Source organism: Peromyscus maniculatus, chromosome 1 (assembly GCF_049852395.1).
Source record: "Peromyscus maniculatus bairdii isolate BWxNUB_F1_BW_parent chromosome 1, HU_Pman_BW_mat_3.1, whole genome shotgun sequence".
NCBI classification, from domain to species: domain Eukaryota; kingdom Metazoa; phylum Chordata; class Mammalia; order Rodentia; family Cricetidae; genus Peromyscus; species Peromyscus maniculatus.
This window is the reverse complement of record NC_134852.1, coordinates 83,529,856-83,549,749: the sequence shown is the minus strand read 5'-3', so window position 1 is coordinate 83,549,749 and position 19,894 is coordinate 83,529,856. Positions and strand designations below refer to the sequence as shown.

Sequence of the window (19,894 nt, the reverse complement as noted above, 5' to 3'; positions counted from 1 at the left end):
GCTTTTCCCATTGCAGAATGACTTTGCAATCCCCTTAATTTTTCCTCTGCCTCCCCCCTTCTCTCTTTCTTTTTTTTATTCAGTTTCTTTAATAGTACCACCCTTGAGTGCACACATGTGTGGAAAATGCCACAGGAAGAAAGTTGACTTCTCCCATCATGTGCACATCTGAATCTTCCATGATGGAAGGTTTGGGAATACAGTCAGTTTGATTTAATTTTGGAGTTTAATTAAATGGTAGTTTTATACTCTGAGGACACACAGACTTAATTAGTGCAAGTGTTTTCAGATCTTCATGGAGCGGACGTCACTCGTGTGTTTTTGTGTATAATACCTGGTATTTCCTCTTTCAGCCCTATTAAAGATATCCATGACGTTTTGGAAGTGACAGTGTTTGATGAGGACGGGGATAAAGCTCCGGATTTTCTTGGAAAAGTTGCCATCCCCTTGCTGTCTGTAAGTCCTTTCCATTAATCAACATTTTGTAAGTCGGAGTTTCTATGGTCTAGAGTAATTTTATCTTTGTCAGTCTTGGAGCTATAATGGAAAGCAGTATTAATTCTTTATATTTTAGGTACAAAGAGACATAACCTTTTCGGTGTCAGTCTAATATTTATTTAATCAACCAGACATGTTGGCCAATCTTTCAATCCCAGTCTCAGACTTCATCCCGTCTCAGGATGGCACTTCCTGTCTGATTTCAAGGGATCCTGCTCTCTGATCAGATTTTCCACAGACTAGTGAGGACTATGCATTGATTTCTTTTTAGTCCCTTCCTGTCTATTTCATTAAAGATTAATTGCAGTGACTGCACCTTTGTTCTCAGTTCTCTTAAAGACCTCTTTCCCCAAAGTTCTGTCTGTTATGTCTGCTTTTAGACTTTAAGTATTTTGTGGAAGAAAGTAAAGATATGCCTTGGAAAATCAAGAGGGTTTCAATCATCTGGTTAAGGTCAACAAAGAAGAAAAACATAATAATAATAATAATAATAATAATAAACCATACAAAATGCAGTAGAGAAAGCATCCCAGAATGCCTTTACGAGAATGAAGGGGGAAAGGTGGCCAATAATTGTCTTTTTATTTATTTATTATTTAATATCCACCTTTTCCCTTTTGATGGGACATTAATATGTATCAAATGAACTTGTTAGAGGCAAGCATTTCAGTTTTCCATCCATTCATAAAATTGGTTATACAGTCGTTATGGGTTCACCAAAATATGAGAGTTGATTTCTTCCCTCACACTTTTTTTTCCCAAAGCTATTTGTACATTTTTGTGAGCTGTTCACTCTATGTTCTAACCACAAGCTTCATCTTACTCCCATAATGTTTACAGGGAGGGGAACACTGTACCTCTTAATATCTTTTCATCTGCTTTTGATCGCTTGGTTAATTTCTCCCCAAGTTCTCATATCCCTGATGCTCCTCCAAGAAAATGCATGCAGCAGCTGCTGGCTGCTGCAGCCGGCCCCTGCCAAATGCTCTGAGCTCTCCGTGGCAGGCGGCAGTGCTCCTAGAGAGGAGATGGCAGTTTGGGATCCCCCCCCCCTTTTATTACAGCTTTGTCAGATATTCCTGGAAGAATACATGGAGCAGGAATATGGGACACACTTTACAAGAAGTCTAAAGAGAGATGATACAAAACCAAAACATCCATCCTTTACAATTCAGTGTATATGTATGTGAGCAGAGTGGTGTTCTCTCTCTCTCTCTCTCTCTCTCTCTCTCTCTCTCTCTCTCTCTCTCTCTCTCTCTCTCTCCTTTCTCTCCTCTCTCTCCTTCCCTCTCCCTCTCTTTCTTTCTCCCTCTCCCTCCCCTTTACACTTTTTAATGGATTAATCCTCAATGTATCTTTTTCATTGACATGTGAGTACAATTTGATAGTTTAGAAACCCTTGATCTTTTTTCTTTGTTCGTAAAACCTCCCAGCTTTTGTACACTTGCTTGTTTTTCTGTGGTCTCAGCTACTGCCTTTGCTTTCTTACTTGGGTCCCTCAGTCCCTCCTTGCCTTTGTCTCTCCTTCTCTCCCTGCTCAGCAGATCTGAGACAGGCTGTCCAGCTGCATCAGGACTGCTCAATCCTAAGGCTGTTGATGTTTGAAGTTAGAACATGTGTATGTTAGATGGAACTTTCCTGTACATTTTGGAGTGCCCAGCAGGTTCCTGTCTTCTCTCTGTGACAGTAGTTCTATTTTCCTATGCTGTTGTAAAAACTAAAGATGTCCCTAGACATTGGCAAAGATACTGAAGGGTGGTGGGCTCCCTTATGGAGACAACAACTGGACTAAACTAATGGATTCTTTTTTTCAAAATATCCCTCCCCGCCTAGAAAATTATGGCAAAGACATAACTTACTCAATACCTACTTTAAACACAAGCCAGACTCCACAGTTCAGTTTTGCAGTGCTGGAACAAGCTGTCCCATGGCCTATCATTCATTCTTTTGTTTAACAAATGCTGATGAAATTTCACTGTGTGGCAGGCAATTTTAGCTAAGAGTTCTCTAATGCTGACCACAGGTAGCTCCCTCTTCCCTTTCAGCTTATATCATGTTTTATATGAGATGAGAATACAGAAAGATAACTAAAATAAAATCAATATCCAGTGTTGCATGATAAAGATCCACCACTGGGACACCAAGAGTGTAGGGAAATGGACATCAGGTATCCAGGACTACAAGGTGAGGGGTGCACAGGAAAGGAGACACTCGAGTGGGAACTCAAGGGGTGACAGAGCAAGCAATGTAAGTATTGGGGAAATTTCCAGGCAGGGGATCGATCATGTATGTTCACAGGTTCGCTCACAGAAAGGACTTTGCCTGTCAGCTTCCAGAGATGGCTGGGAGGCCAGTGTGGATGGAATGCAGGGAACAGAGCACAGTGGTTTATAAAACAGAAAAGGACACAAGGTAGTGCAAGCCTTGTGGTACCCTGACAGCCAAGCACCAAGGCCTGTGAAGGATTTGAACTTGTCCTCAGGGCGGGATGGGGAACTACAGGTTTACGTCACTTACTAGTTAGTTCCTGTTGCTTTTATGAAACACCACAGCCCAAAGCAACTGGGCCGGGGGCTGTTGGTGTTTATTTCAGCTCACAGTTGTGCATTTTGGTCCATTGCGAAGGAAAACGAAGACAGAAACTCAAGGTAGAAACTTGGAGGTAGAACTGCAGTAGAAGCCACCAGAGGAGTGTAGCTTATTGGTTTCTTCCTCATGGCTTCCTCAGGCTGCATTCTTGTAGCATCCAGGACCACCAGCCCTGGGATGGCATTGTCTACAGTGAGCTGGCTCCTCCCACTTCAGTCATCAATCATCAATCAAGAATCTGGTTGGAGCATTTTCTCAGTTGACATTCCTCTTCCCAAATGACTCTAGCTTGTAACAGGTTGACATAAAGCTTGCAGGACACATTATTTATTTGTTTTAAATACAAATAGCATGTGGTACAACCAAGAGAAAGGCCCGGTTTAGCAGGTTCTGCCTTGCAGAGCAGCCCTGCCAAGGCTGTAATCCTCTTAGTTGCCTTGGGGACGCCGGCGTGGCACTGGGTGCAGCCTCTGCTGCTGCTGTCCATGCTACTGATTTGATTGAGATTAATTTTAATGCTATGACTGATAGATTGGGAAAATGACCAAATCCTAGAGTAGACCTGTGTGTTCTTGACATCAGGTGGTCCACCTGCAACAAATTGACCTTTTCAAATTAATTTATTTTCTAATAGAATGTAGATTATAAATGTGATTTCTAAATGTCATGACTCTCATTATGACTGAAAATTATAATCCAATAATTATTTAATTTATTGTTCTATTATCAAATAATACTGAACTGTACTTGGGAGGGTTTGTTTAAAGATATGACCATTTAGGTGTACATTTTTGTTTTTTGTTTTTTTGTTTTTTTCTTTAGTTTATATCTCTTGAGGGATGCATACCTGACACGTTCAGTGTGGTTAATAGTCTAAATCATTAATTTTCTAATAACTTAGTCTTTCACATTTAATTTTGGATATTTACAAATTAGGAAACAGGAGCACAGAAGTGACCCTGTACTGTAGCTGGTTAGTAAGCAAGTTTTTAATGTAGACAGCCTCCTGTTGGAATCTGACTCTCCGAGTTTCTTAGACAGCCACAGTGAACACCCATCGAGCATCAAACCATTAGGAAGGCTAGGGATGTGTTTGCACGACTGTGATATGTACAGTTAGGGCTGGCCAGAGAGACATGGTGGTAGGAGAAGTGCAGGAATTCTTGGGAGATATCTGTACAGTCGGCACAGAAAATGAAAAGTCACAAATGCCACAGGAAAGGAACAAGATGCTTTGATGGATTACCGTTTGAGACAACATTAGGAAACAGGGGTTTGAACTGGCTCAGGAAGAAGTAGCAATCGTGACTGCGGATGGATGGGAAAGTCCTCTAAAGCAGAGGACCAAGCTGAGAGGTGCAGGAGAATGTTCTCATTGCAGGAACAAGGAGGGGCTGGGTCCCTTGGTCTCGGGATCAGAGTGGGGAGGATAGGGCATTGGATCTGTCTGTTAGCAGGGATCCAGGATGGGTTTGGCATAGAAGCAGTGACTGTAGAGTACTCCACTAGGACCACGGTGTGAGAATATCCCAGAAGATTTGTTAAATATCCAAGAATTGAGCATCAGAAAAATTGCTCAAGGTTCATTTTTTTTTTTATTTCGTAAGAAAAGGGTTGATTCCTGCTTTTATTTTTTTCAGTTATGTGAAAGAATTAAGAAAGGGGAATCTATGGTACTAACTAGTTACTTTACAAGAGAATTAAAACTTTATTCAGTGACGCATTATTTTAGCTTGGTCTGGTCACACAGGTCAATAATCCCAGAGACTTAGGCTGAGGCAGGGGAATCACAAGTTCAAGGCCTACCCAGGATGCATAATGAGTCATTGCCAGTCTGAGCAATGTATGGAGATCCTGACTCAGCATAAATGGAGAACTGGGGATAGAACTCAGTGGTGGAACACTTGCCCAGCATGGAGAAGGTCCTAGGTTCAATGCTTCATAGGACAAAAATATCAAAACATATTTAAAAGCAATTTTTGATGAGCATATTCATAATCGAATGGGGATAATTTTGTGCAATTGTCTTTTCTTTACCTAAGGCACAAACTAAAGTTCCACTTACCATTTGGTGGTGTTCTACTTAAGGATGCTAATGGTAAGATGATAAAACACCATAAGCAAGGTTAACTCAACTATAGCTTTTTTTTTAAAAAAATTGCCTTTATGTTTTCCTTTTTGAAATTAAAATATAATTTCAACATAACCATTCTCTTTCCTCCTTCCCAGCCCTCCCATGTTCACTATAGCTTTCCAATCAGGGTGAAAGTACTACCTGGCAAGTGGGTCATTTAAATATTCAAACACTGAGGCTGGTGAGGCAGGTCAATGGTTCAGAGCACTCTCCTTTCCAACAGCCCCAGTTCAATCCCCAGCACCCACAGAGTGGTTCACAACCACCTGTAACCCCAGTCCTAGGGAATCTGATATTTTCTTCTGGCCTCTGTGAGCACCAGGTTTACCTGTGATGCTTAGACATAATACAGGCAAATTACCCATACACATAAAATCAAACAAATTAAAACTTCATACATTAAGATTACAATATTCATTGGTGCTAGTGAATTGTTCAAGGCATATGTATATGTATTCAATATATCTGAATAAAAGATCCAAGGTCAATGAGCCATCCTCGCATATGCTTAATTTCTCTTCAATTAAAAACAAAATACAAAAATCACAGGGCCTCCTTTCTAGGCCATCTCCATCCCTTTGTTTCAGCTGCTGATTCAACAGAAACACTTTTCACCAGGGATACCCCTGACCTACTGCCAGTGGCCACTGGCTGGGACCCAGGTAGGGGATTTTAACTATCCTTCCGGTTTCCCACCCCAATCTCTGCAGACTTACTCTTGATTCTGTAGCAGCCAGCCTGCAGAAAGTCCTCCTCCTATCCTCCCTATACTCTCTAGGGACTCTGCCTGTTGGTGAGGACCCTGGTCCTCAGCTCTTTCCTGTAGCTCCTCTCAGCCCTTCCTCCTAGACCATCTGCATTCCTTTGTGCCACCTGTTGACCTACAAAAGCACCTTCTGCCAGGGATCCCACAGCCACCTTAGTGGTCTCGGATCCAGAGTACGCAATAGCATCCAAAGAATGGAATACCTACCTAACAAAGACAAGACCAGATAGCCACACCAAGATATATCTCAAACGTCAAAAATCCAGATAGTTAGATACCAGTGCAAAAACCAAAGCATGAACACCTGAGACAATATGCCTCCTCCAGAAGCCAGCAGCCCTACTGGAATAGGCCCGGAGAAATGCAATTGAGCTGAAGCATGAGGCAAGACCTTAAAAACAGAAATGATGAATATGTTGAAGACTTTTTAAAAGGATATGAATAAATGCCCTATTGGTGACCGTGAAAATAGAAATAGTTAAATGAAATAATGAAATCCCTTGAAGACATGAAAGTAGAAATAAAATCACTAAAGAAAACTCAAATGGAAATAAACTGGAAATGAAAAACTTAGGATGTCAGACAAAAACCTCAGAGGTAAGCCTTACTACCAGATTATAAGACCCAGAAGAAAGAATTTCAGTCAAAAGAAATATTAAACTTAAAAAAAATCTAGACACAATACACCCAGAAGCTCTGGTCCATTGTGCAATATATACCGAACCTATGAATAACAGGGATAGGGGAAAAAGATGAAACGCAGGTCAAAGGCATAGAAGAAAATTTCTCAATATAAAGGAGATGCCTATGATGGTACAAAGAACAACATGGAACACCAAATATACAGAACCAGAAGCGAAATTACTCATGAAACTCAATAATCAAAGCATTAAAATACAGAACTTATAAAGGATAATAAATGATACAGGGTAGAAAGACCAAGTAACATATAAAGGCAGCACACTAGAATAACAAAACCCTGAAATCCAGAAGCGCCTGGACAGATGTTCTACAAACTGACAGACCACAGATGCCAGCCCAGACGGTGGTACCCAGAAAAACCATCAATCACATTCAGATGGAGGGAAAAAAAGTAAAAAAAAATGTCATAATAAAACCAAATTTAAGCAATTTCTATCTACCAATCCAGCTCCACAGAAGGCCCTAGTAGGAAAACTTGAGTCTTAATAGATTAACTATACCCAAGAAGACACAAGGAATAAATAAATCCATGACAGCAAATCAAAAGAGTGGGAAAAAACCGACAATGTAATAATAAACTAACTGGAATCAATAAAAATAGCTCAGTGAAAACTCTCAATATTAATGGTCTCAATTTCTTCAATAAAAAGGCAAAGGCTAACATTAGAAAATAGAATCTATCCTTCTGCTGCATCCAGGAAACACACATCACCATCAAGGATAAATCTCACCTTGGGGTCAAGGGATAGGAAAAGATATTCCGAGCAAGTGGGTCCAGGAAGAAAGCAGGTATAGCCATCCTAATATATGACAAAATAGACTTCAAGCCAAAACTAATCAAAAGAGCTAGGGAAGAACATTAAATACTCATAAAAGAAAAAAATACATCAGGAGGAAGTTATAATTCTAAGCATTTATGCACGAAACATAGGCTATTCAAGTTCATAAAAGAAACACTACTACAGCTAAAATTTCACATTGACCCTCACACAACCATGGTGGGTGGCTTTAATACCCTACTTTTACTGATAGACAGGCCATCCAGAGAAAATTAAACAGAAAAATGCTAGAGTTAAATAATTTCATAAAGCAAGTGGACCTAGCAGATATCAACAGAACATTTCACTCAAACACTAAATAATATAATTTCTTCTTGGAAGCTCATGGAGCCACATACTAGGACATAAATTAAGTCTCAACTGATATATATCTCAAAAATCTTAAAATAACTCTAACCAAGCAAGAGAAAGACTTGTATAATTATAAACTTTAAGGCATTGAAAAAAGAAAATGAAAACGACACCAGAAGATAGATGTTCCCATGCTCATGGATGGGTAGGAGTAATAGTGTGAAAAAGTCATCCCACTAAAAGAAATCTACAGATTTGATACAATCTCCACCAAAATTTTAGCACTATTCTTCACAGAAGTTGAAAAACCAATCTTTGACTTCATATAGAAACACATGCACACAAACAGAATAGCTCAAACAATCCTCAATGATAAACACTGCTGGAGGTATTACAATCCTATATTTCAAGTTGTACTATAGAATTATAGTAATAAAACCAGCATGGTATTGGCATAACAAACACACTGATAAGCATAATTAAATTGGAGATATAGACATGAGTCAACATATTATAGATACCTGACTTTTTACAAAGAAGCCCCAAAAATCACACTTGGGAAAAGACAGCACCTCCAACAAATGGTTCTGTTCAAACTGAATGGTGGCTTGTAGAACACTCATCCATGGCTGATGGGAGTGCAAATTTGTACAGCCACTATGGAAATCAATGTGACAATTTCTTAGGAAGCTGGGAATAGATTTACTTCAAGATCCAGTTATACTACTCTTGGGCAAATACCCAAAGGTCTCTACATTATACTTTAGGGACACTTGCTCAATCATGTTCATTGCTGTTCTATTAATAATAATAGCCAGATATTGGAAACCGCCTAGATGTCCAAAAGATGAATGGATAATGAAAAATGTGGTATATTTAGACAATGGGATACTTTACACAGCTGTTAAGAATGATGAAATTCACAGGAAAATGGATGGAACTAGAAAAAAAAATCATCATGGGTGATTTAACCCAAACCACGTAAGACAAATGGGTATTCACTTATATGTGTATCTTGGCTTTTAAGCTTTTGAGATGTGTGCTACACTCTGAATAACCTTAGAGGTTATGTACTTAGTTTTGGACTGTGGGGAGAAGAGGATCTCCAAAGGATGGAGAAATAGATATATTGATATGGACAGACAGAGGAGAAACTAAAATAGGAAGGTTAAATAGAGAGGAGGTATGGAGAAAAAGGTAAGGGAGGAGATTTAGGGAGGGACAATTGATACCAAATACCATTTGAAAAACCATATGGAAACCTATTGCAGAAAGCTTCCTAAAATATAAACTGATATGAAAGGAATCTAATAATAGGGGAGAAAATGCTCCAAATAGACATCTTTTGCCACCAAGTAAAATTTCCACTGACAAGAATGGTTTACATCTTTCTAAGTTGTTGGTCAATGGAACCCTATGGAAACCTCCAAACAACCCAGGCTATTGATTAGTCTTCACAACCTGATAGTAATATCCCATTGCTGAAGACAGCACTTATTTATGTCGCTGAAAATGGAGATGTCAAGCTGGGGCCTAACTGGAAGCTTCACCCCTAATGACTAGTGTTCACAGTATTGGAAGATTTTCTGAAAGACACTGAAGGAGAAAGTTAATCATCAATATTACCAGAATACAAACTCCATGACCTACAGCAGTTACCTGCCTGGAAGATATACTGGTGCAATAGTGGCAGAAATGTTACAGGGATAACTAATCACTTTCTGATTAGATTTAAGATCTATTCCATGAGATGGAACCTGTAACTAACACTGCTAAAGAACCTGTGTCTAGCTAGGTCTTGGGGGCCTTAAGAACCTAGGGGAAAACCTACTATTATTCTGCTAAAGAAACAAAGCAATAAAATGACTCCTAATGAGATATATGTATACCTGTAGATCAATACCTCACTCAACCCACATCAGAGATCTTTTTTTGCAGCAGATGAGAATTAACACAAAGACACATAACTGGAAAATGTGCCAAGAGTGAGAGACTTTGGAGTACACACTCCTGAATGGGATTATTTTTTTGCACCAAACCCCTCAAAACCCTCTCCTCAGGGTCCAGGGAGCTATGCAAAGGAGGAGGCAGAAAGATTGTAGGAGCCAGATGTAATAGGTGACACCAAGAAGACAGTGTCTTCCAGGTACAATGTGACTGATACACATATGAACTCACATAACTGTGGCAACATGCATAAGGTCTACACAAGTTGAAGCCCAGCACTGAGGAGTAGTGGACAGAGGATCTCATCCCTAACCAAGAAGCTTTTTTGCAATTGATACCTGCTGGCAAAGGTGAAATCAGTTTTGTCCAATGGAGTGTCACTGGGTGGTAACCATACTCTAGGGCAGGCCCCAGTCCCAGGAGTAGTTAGTTAGATAACACAAAACAACTCAATGATGTTTTGGTAGTTTTATTTCATTTTGCATTTTTTGTCTTATTGATCTTTTGTTTATCTTGATTGTGTGTGTGTGTGTGTGTGTGTGTGTGTGTGTGTGTGTGTGTGTGTGTGTATGTGTGTGTGTTTATGTGGCCTTTTTGTGTTTTTTATTTTGGGGGTGTTGTTTGTTTGTTTGTTTGTTTTGGTTTTTTTAGACAGGGTTTCTCTGTGTAGCTTTGGCACCTTTCCTGGAACTCATTCTGTAGACCAGGCTGGCCTTGAACTCACAGAGATTCTCCTGCCTCTGCCTCCTGTGTTCTGGGATTAAAGGTGTGTGCCACCACCACTTGGCTTGTTGTTTGTTTTTTGAAAGAAAGAGAGAAGTAGCATGCAGTTAGGTGAGTGGGAAGGTGTAGAGTATCTAGGAAGAATTGGAGGAGAGGAAAACATTACCAAATACATTGTTTGAAAAAAATATTTCAATAAAAAAGCATAGTAGTTAATAAACTGCACACATAGATATGCAAAATCCTTTACTCAAATGCAACCAAGATCATTTCAAATAATTGTTAGAATGCATCATAATTTGACATCTAATACTGGATCCTTTTCTTTTTCCTTTCTAATCCTCTCATCAGTATCATAGTAACGCAATGGATGACAGTAAGCACTTTTCAGTTTTAAAATATTTGGGGCCATTAACACTATCTCCTAGTAATGAGGTTTATTTACTATTTATATCTTCCATTTACATGGACTCAGTGCTCTCAAAACCAGGGCAGCCTCTCCTCTAGCCTAGACTTTCTTTTTCAAATGTAGTTGCTCTCTAAAATCATCTACTGGGCCAATTTAAGAAGAACACAAGTTGCTTTAGTTGCTCAATCTGTGCGGAAGCAATCAGGTGCAGCCATCTTAGTATTTGACAAAACAGACTTCAAACAGAACTAGTTAGAAGAGCTAGGGAAGGTCACCATATATTCATAAAGGGAAAAACCCACCAAGAGGCTATTGCAAATCTAAACATTATGCACTGAACACAGGAGTGCCTAAGTTCGTTAATCACATATTGACTCCTTTATTATTTTCTAATAATTATTATTTATTATTTTATTATTTTTATTTTTATTTATTATTATTATTATTTATTACTTTATTTTTTATTACTTTATTATTATTTCTAATAATGAAAACAACTATCTTAGCTCAATGAAATGTATTTTGGAACAAATTTGACTCATCTTCTTATGCAAGTGCAACCCTTAAGGGCAAAGGAACCTATGACCAGAAATATGGCATCCATGCTGTCTTATGGAGCTGCAGTGTTTTGATGAAACATGTATATGTGCTGTGCGGAGCTGTATCCCTAACAGCTTCACTTAAATAGCTTTATGGGACAAATTTTCTGTAATTACTTATACCAAATAAATACCATACAAATCTCCACTTGCATTTTCAATTAAGTATTCTTTGCAATATTTAATTGCATGCAAGCCCCTGTAATGGGGCTACATGAAGTAAGATACATGGGCAGTTATGTTTTTTTGTTTGTTTGTTTTAAGATTAAGATGGAGATTTTTGGCCACTAAAGTAAATAATAGTGAAAATTAGGATTGCATTAACAAGTTTATGATCAATATAAAAATTAGAAGTGACATGTTGCCAGGATTTGGCTTTGGAATGTAGATTTGGTCCATGAACCAACATGTTCAGTCTTGGAGTAGGGGGTAAATAAAATGGAGAAAAGAATGCATCACTTGGGAGATTATTGGATAGATATAAAGAAGACTTAAATTCCAATGTAGGGTGATAGAGGTTATTTTCATATGTATGTGTGTATATCGGAGCAGAGTATGTGCACATGAGTTCAAGTACCCAGATGCTAAAGGTGTAGGATCTCCCTAGAGCTATAGCTGAAAATAATTGTGGCCACCTGACTTGGATTCTGGGAACCAAACTTGGATCTTCTGGAAGAAGCTGGTGAGTACAAAGTTGAGCACATCACACAGAATGGCAGATCATGAATACATTGAACTTTTCTATTAAATAGTAAATATCTTATACATTAAGTCAAAGTAAAATCTTACTTGCTCCTGCTTTGAGACATCTCAAATGTGGTGATATAAAGCAGGAGTATATAATGTATAGATGTAAATAACATACATGTCAGATAGATGATGTATAATGCATTGCTGTAAGAGTTCAAAACTGGGTGAATTATCACTCAGATTATACAAAACACAGCTATGCATGTGGGAAGATTTCAGATTTTATTTTGGAGCAAAAATATTTTTAAAATTGCAAGATTATAATAAAAATGTATATCATCTATTGAGCTTTAAATATTTAAAAGTATATCATGGATTAGGATTACAGCTTAGTGGGAATGTGATGTCCCATCATTGTCAGCACTGAACAATGAAGCAGAATGAACATGGAAGCTCCAAACACAAACAGAATAAAAACAATGCTTCGTGGCTTCGTGAAGCTTCAATCCTGTAAGTCTGTCTGTAGCAGGAACCCTGCATGCTGCTTTTGAGCATAAGAGTTCTGAGCAGGACCATCTGGAATCTTCTTTTCATCTATCAGCTGATTACCAGATAACTTTTAGACACATTAAAGGTGTAATTCTCAAACTTTAGACAATAAAAAAATCTATGTGATAGGTGTCTATGTCTGCATGACACTGGAAAAACATCATGCTTCAATGCCCACTGAACATGTTCAAATACTGTTGACTTGTTCAGGGTACCTCAGTAGAGTCCAAAAAGGCAGAAATTGCACTATGGTCAGAGAACCAAAATCTCCTTTTTATATGTTAGCAAAGAAGAAAGAAAGAACTATCAAACTACTTGGCTCCAAAAGACCAAAAAAAAAAAAAAACTCTAAATTAATCAATGCACACTCTGAGACTGCAGTTAGAGGGTGTTTAAAACTGGGAACAATACTACATAAACCTATGCATAAGGGCTGAAATTATAATTTTAACTTGATTGGTTTAGTAATTAAACCTAAAGGTTGCATATCATTTAGAAAACTCAACAAAACTGAATAAGACTAAGAAAACTGGAAAGGAATTGATAAAGAAAGACACTACCCTCGAAGTAGGTTGAACAGTGTAGCTCAGTGACAGAATACTTGCTTGGCATATGAAAAGTTACAAGTTATCTACCAGCACTGAGGCAAAAGGAAATAAAACACAAAATGAGAAAGAGTATATGCAAACAGTGGTGCTGTGGATATGATAAATCCAGACATGAGTACACCCTTCAAAAATACTAATGAAATTGACAAGCCATTTATAGCATTAAAAAAAAAAGAATTGTAGTGAGAATGAGAAACAGTAAACAAGATACAATTATGAATACAAGCACCGATTCTTGATGAGGGACCAAAAGAGTAGAGCTGGCTGTAGAAGAAGAGGTGAGATGACTTGCGTCATGCTATGAAGATGTTTACTCTCTCCAAAGGAACTGTAAGGATAAGACAGTTCCACACCTGGGATAATGCATTGCTAAAGGATCAAAGAAAATTATTTTTAAAAGTATAATTAGAGGAATTTGGATATCAGATAGTGAATATGCCACTTAGTGAAAATGATTGGTTATGGAAAGTTTGGAAAAGTTTTCAAAAGATTCTAACCTTTTCTCTGTGTGTTTTCTTCTCTTGTTGTGAAGAAAATAGCGTAACAATTGTTTACTGAAGTTGTTTTTCTTGAGTCCTAAGGAGATGAGTAATGCTAATGCTATTTAAATGCATTAAGAACATGAAAATTGGAAAATGTATTAAATTTTTCCTTGTGATTAGAATGAATAAGTCACAGCAAGAAAAAATTTTAAGAAAAAAGAAAACTATGTTCTTCTTGTATATCAGAAAGGCTCAACACATTAGAAAGCATACTGTGTAATTGATAACAATGACATATTAAAGGTGGAATGTTCCACAGCAGTATCACTAGATGTGGAAGGGGTACTTGAAAAAAGCCTACTCCCATTCCTTATTACAGACAAAATAATCCAATCAATTAGCAATCATATTAGTTACCTTTTTGTTACTGTGACTAAAATATGTGACATAGACAAAGAAAGGAAAAAGTAGTTATTTTGGCTACTGGTTTGAAGGTTTCAGTCCAAAGACTCTTGGCCCCAGGCACTCTTAAACAAAACAGAATGATGGTAGGTGTATGTGGTGGTAAGAGCTTCTTCACCATGTCTCACTGTGGAATAGGAGGAAGGGAGGAAGACACAAATGGGAAGGAAAAGGAGGAGGAGGCAGCATCCAGAGGAAAGATGTTCTCTATTATCTACTTCTGCCGGTTAGATTGTGAAATTCAGAATTTCACACTATTGTTCAACCAGCTGGAAAACAAGTGCTTTACATCGTGAGCCTTTTGTAGGAACACTCCATATCTAAACCATAACAGTAATTGAAGGAGACTACCTTACCATGAGTCCCAATGTCTGCCCAAAGCCTTAGAACCATGGCTGTAATACCACAATATTCTTTCTATGCCTTCTTCTTCAAAATGAAAGTAGTAAAAGGGCCTTCTGTACAGTATTGTTTAGGAACTTCAACAGGCTGAAGTGTATGAGTTAACTAGTGAGAACATAAAGCTTTAATATCAGCTACAGCCAATCCAAAATTATATGGGAAAAACCATTATGTACATCTTAACTAAGAAATCACATTTTAACGTGTTATCATATAATTTCAGATATCTGTAAACATAAATAGTTAATAAGTAAAAGAGTATAAAAGGTCAGTAAGATACATATTAAGAAAGCAATAGCAATAGCTATATTAATTAGAAAATTAAAAACACCAAAGCCTAAAATAAAATAAACAAGATATGATGTCTAAGATCTTTGTAAAGATATTCTAGAACTTTAGTGAAGGACTTGATAGAACACTAATTAGGGATTATTTAACATTAAATCTGAAGCATGCAGTCGCTGTGTAAAGGATAAAAGACTTGGTAAGTGGTTCTGGGAAAATCAGCTGCGAAGGGAGTTAGGGTAAAACATTCCACTAAGCACAATAATCATTTCAAGATGAATTAAACACTGAACACTTAAAAGGATGCAAGCTCTTTTCATTTCCTCTTGGTTAACATCAGAACTAGTTGATCAGACCTGATTGTTGAAGACCACACACACTTCCCTTGCAAGATGTATCAAGTCGGAACTGAGCTGGACGCTGTCACCGTGCTCCAGAGCCTTCATGTTCTAGAAAGCATTACGCAGCCTGCTGCAGACCAGTAGTGTTACACAGCTGTGAGCACTGTGGACTATACTATCAACCTGTCAAGCCAGATGTGCTCACTGTTGGAGTAGTGGCATGACTGTTATGTTGGTAACCAACTACGTTCTGATTGTACTTAAGACCCATTTCATAATTCCCAGTCCTAGAGCTGGTGGGATCAGGATGCCTTCAGAATATAATTAAACCCACCGGAAAAGGCTACTTCTGATCTTAATAATAAGAGAAGCTTCTCTTTGCAATGAAATATAGTAAGTGCAGAGATGCTGGTTGCTCAAGGTTCTGAGAATAAGTGATGGCTGGGTATACAGTCCTAAATAGGTAATTTGTGCCACCTCCATTAATGCTGAGTGGACATCGCAGAAGTGGGAGCAGAAAGAATGTGAGAGCCAGAGGACAGGAAGAAGGACAGTGAAACACTGACTTCTAGGTGTGACATAGACAATGTAGTCATAATCTCACAGCAGCTACATTGGCCTTTACAAGACTGCTAGATCTGTCAATAGTCAATTAGGGATCTGGGAGGGGCCCATGTACTCCTACGCCTCCATGCTTAACTATTGGATACCAATGGATTCTGAGATGGGCTGTGATTGTGTTTGGTTGTACTCACTGGCAAGCCTACCATGCTTCAATGGATATTTCCAAACCTGTGTCAAATGTGATACTTATGAAACTCAGTGAGTTTTAAAACCAAACCCAAACCACTTTCATATGTGGCGAAGGTATTTAGTGGGAGGGTGGAAGAAAAAAGGATGTGATTAAAGTAAGGCAGGACAAGGTTAGTAAAATCAGAATACACTGAATGTATTTATCAAATTGACAAATTCAATAAAAGTTGTTAAGAAACTGATAATATTAAAAGGAAGTCCTAAATGTGCAAATGGAAACGAAGCAGTAAGAGAAAATTCCTAAGATCCTCAGATGTCAGCATCAATTACCATGCTAAATTGAAAGACAAAAAGATGGAGTGATTCAAAAACAAAACAAAGGAAAACAGAATGATAGCCTATAAACAAATGTTTGTGGCCAGCACGTATTTTCTTTAATTACTGAGTCTAAGGTAAGTCAACCTGGCAGAAAAGTTAACCCAAAAGTTAACCCATCTCATAGCACAGAGATGGCCTATCCAGTTATGGTCTTGGTAGTTAAGAATATAGGACGAGTTGGTGTTGCTGGAGAGCTTCTCTCCAGATCCCACCAAGCCCCACAGTCCTACAACACAAATATAAAATAATCACTCAGACGCTTATATTACTTATAAACTGTATGGCCGTGACAGGCTTCTTGCTAACTGTTCTTATATCTTAAATTAATCCATTTTTATAAATCTATACCTTGCTACGTGGCTCGTGGCTTACCGGCATCTTTACATGCTGCTTGTCTTGGTGGTGGCTGGCAGTGTCTTCCCTCCTTCTTCCTGTTCCCTCAATTCTCCTCTCTCCTTGTCCTGCCTATACTTCCTGCCTGGTCACTGGCCAGTGTTTTATTTATATAGAGCAATATCCACAGCAAGTTGGCAGATCAGGGATTGAACTACTGGCTTCTCATGTAACATAGCTGAGGTTTTGCAAGTTACTTAACTTCTCTGTCTTTGACTCCTTATTGCTGATATGAAGCTAATTCTTACATGTATATTGTGAAGATAAGTGAACTTGTGAAAATGGAGCAATTAGTCCTTGCACACAGTCAACTGTCATATTTCTTTACCTTGTTTTAGCAGTTTAAATGATTAATTTAACTATGATTAATTAAGCAGCAGTATTGACAAATCTGGTTAAGAGTTTTCATTATCGAATGGAGCAAAGGGGTGCCTTAAAATACTGTTGGAAATAGTGAGTTGGATAAAAATGGTTCAGAATGTCATATACACACACCTTGTACATTTATAGTCTAGGTATCCATTTTAAAGAGGCAGCTAGGGCTCACACAAATAAAGTAGGTATGTAGAGTCACACAGACACAGAATATCAGAAATGGGAACTGAGTATGCCTGTCTGCTTTCATAAAGTAGTCTCATTTGTTTTCAAAAGTGTGTATGAGGCTGAGCAGTGGTCGCATGTCTTTAGTCCCAGAGCTTGGGAGGCAGAGGCAGGCAGAGCTCTGTGAGTTCCAGGCCAGCCTGGTCTACAGAGCCAGTTCCAGGACAGCTAGTGCTGTTTCATAGAGAAACTCTGTTTCAGAAATAAAACAAAACAAAAAAGTGCATACGAATCTCCAAGGTAAAATATTCGGGACTAAAGAAATTGCAGGGAAAAGACAACCTTCTTCACTGGGAATGTAAATCACTTAAGAATTTCAAGAAACCAACCTGGCAAGGCTTGTTTAAACCCTATAATTAGCCACCTCCCATGACTCAGCAATTACACCAAGGGCCTGTAGCTTGAGAAATGAATGCATGGTACTCACAGGTATCTATCAACACTCCTCACAGCCTACAAGGGCTAGAGACTGGTGAACTTAAAGGACTATGACACATAATTCATCAGAGCTAATTAAAAAGAACATACTTTAAACCAGGGTTGGCGGCACAGGCCTGTAACCTCAGCTACTTGGGAGGCTGAGGCAGGAGAATGGCAAAATTCAAGCCCTTCTTTGGCTACAGGATGAACTCAGTTGCCAAGCTAAGCAATTTAGGAAGACCCCATTTCAAAACGTCAAAGAAAAAGAGCTGTGGGGGTTGGGGGATATAGCACCGGTGGGAGAGCACTAACTAGTCCAGGCTATATGAGACCCTGCTATTACCAATATATTAGCACCTATATCTATGCATGTGTATGCATGCATAATTTCTGTGCATACAAATTAAGTCAATCAGAGATAGGTAATATTAAACATATGCCATCTATTTAACAATTCCTGTTTACTCCTACTGTGACTGACTGGTGTTAATGTATTTCACCTCCGAGATAAGTAGCATTGTTATTTACATCTTAAGAATTAAGAAACAAGGACAGAGGGGCTAGGTAATTTAAATGAAGTTATCCAGCCAGCCTTAAGCAAAGTCAGAATTATGAACTCAGTTTATCTACCTCTAGGGTCTACGTTAGACATTGCCAGTCCTGTTTTAATTTTTTTAATTAAAAGTTTAGTATAAAGAAATCATAAATAAGAAAGATCACACTGAAATTATCCAGACCCATGGTGTATAAAAATACATTTGATAGTGTAAATGTAAAATCCAAGGTAAAGCTCAGAATGGGTATCCAACTGTTTAGAAACTCATTAAGATGAATGAACTATCCTATTTATATAAGCGACAGAAACAACAATTGACATTACAAACTACAGGTGCATTTTTTTTTCTTGTGATACTTTTTGTGTGTAAATTTTCCCATAACGTAGAATCCTCTGTGAAGTCAGTGTGGAAATAGCTCCTATTTTAGGAACAGTAGCTGTGAGAAGCCCTAAGTATACCACGCTTCTCGTCGTTTCTCAAGTTCAGTTCTGGGTTTGATTCCGGTGCAAGACTTGACTGCCTCGGAGAGATGTAATTGTCGTGACAAGGGTCAAGGAGGGGCTTCTAGGCTCCTTCCGCTTCCTAGTTGCTGATCTCTCTTCAGGACTCCTGGAAATCTTAACCTCTTCTGCTATTTGTAACTCAAATCATTGGACCCACACCTGATTCTAAGCTGCATGAAGAATGTGAAATGCCATCAGATAAAGTGTACTAATTACTAATTGTCCTCTTGCCAAGTCATGTGTCTCTCCTTGTCATGTTTTATTGGTGGTTATTTAGCTTGTGCCTCCGCTGGGCTCAGCTGCTGTACAATGCTGTGCCGTGGCCTCAGTCTTTTTCTCCTTCTTTCTTCTTCCTCTTCATCTTCCTCCTCCTCCTCTTCCTCCTCTTCTTCATCCTTCTTTGTCTTCATCTTCTTCTTTGTCTTCTTCATCATCATCTGGAGTGGAGAATAGTATTTGATACACGAAGCTAATCTATATCCAAATGTTCTGCCTTTTCTAGTTTGAAGGTCCAACAGTAATGGAATCAATACGAGTTTTTACTTGGGATTTTGATCTTAAATGCATGCCTTTCCTCCTTAAGCTCTCCCATGGTTTTATTTCTTCATATCCATCCTGATTAACATTGGTAACATATTACATCAAAGAGTTTTATGGTGAATCACAATAAAGATAATTCTTGTTTGGAAAAATGCAATTGGGATTTTTTTTTTCTGTGTGTCCTCATGTGCTACAGTATGTTACAGTCAGGTTCTGTTTTTAAAAATATTGAACAGAGTATTCCTCTGACTCAAAAGTTTATTATCAACTTTTAAAAGCCTTTCATATTTACAGTGCTTAAGAATAAGCAGAGATAATTCTATTTTATGTAGAAAAATGTTAGTTTAGGCTGGGTGGTGGTGGCACATGCCTTTAATCCCAGCACTCGGGAGGCAGAGCCAGGTGGATCTCTGTGAGTTCGAGGCCAGCCTGGG

The 19,894-nt window shown here is 38.4% G+C and overlaps 1 protein-coding gene across 7 annotated transcripts in view; it reads left to right on the top strand.

Annotated features, from left to right (window-relative positions):
* Mctp2 (multiple C2 and transmembrane domain containing 2) overlaps positions 1 to 19,894 on the top strand; it is a 280,804-nt gene that overhangs the window by 171,726 nt on the left and 89,184 nt on the right. For all 7 annotated transcript variants that reach the window (XR_013042416.1, XR_013042415.1, XM_076545038.1 and 4 more), the window contains one exon: positions 354 to 456. Coding sequence is in view for 5 of the 7 variants with exons in the window: in XM_076545038.1 (XP_076401153.1) it covers positions 354 to 456 (103 nt within the window). In the remaining 2 variants the exon portion in view is untranslated. The remainder of the gene's footprint in view (positions 1 to 353; positions 457 to 19,894) is intronic.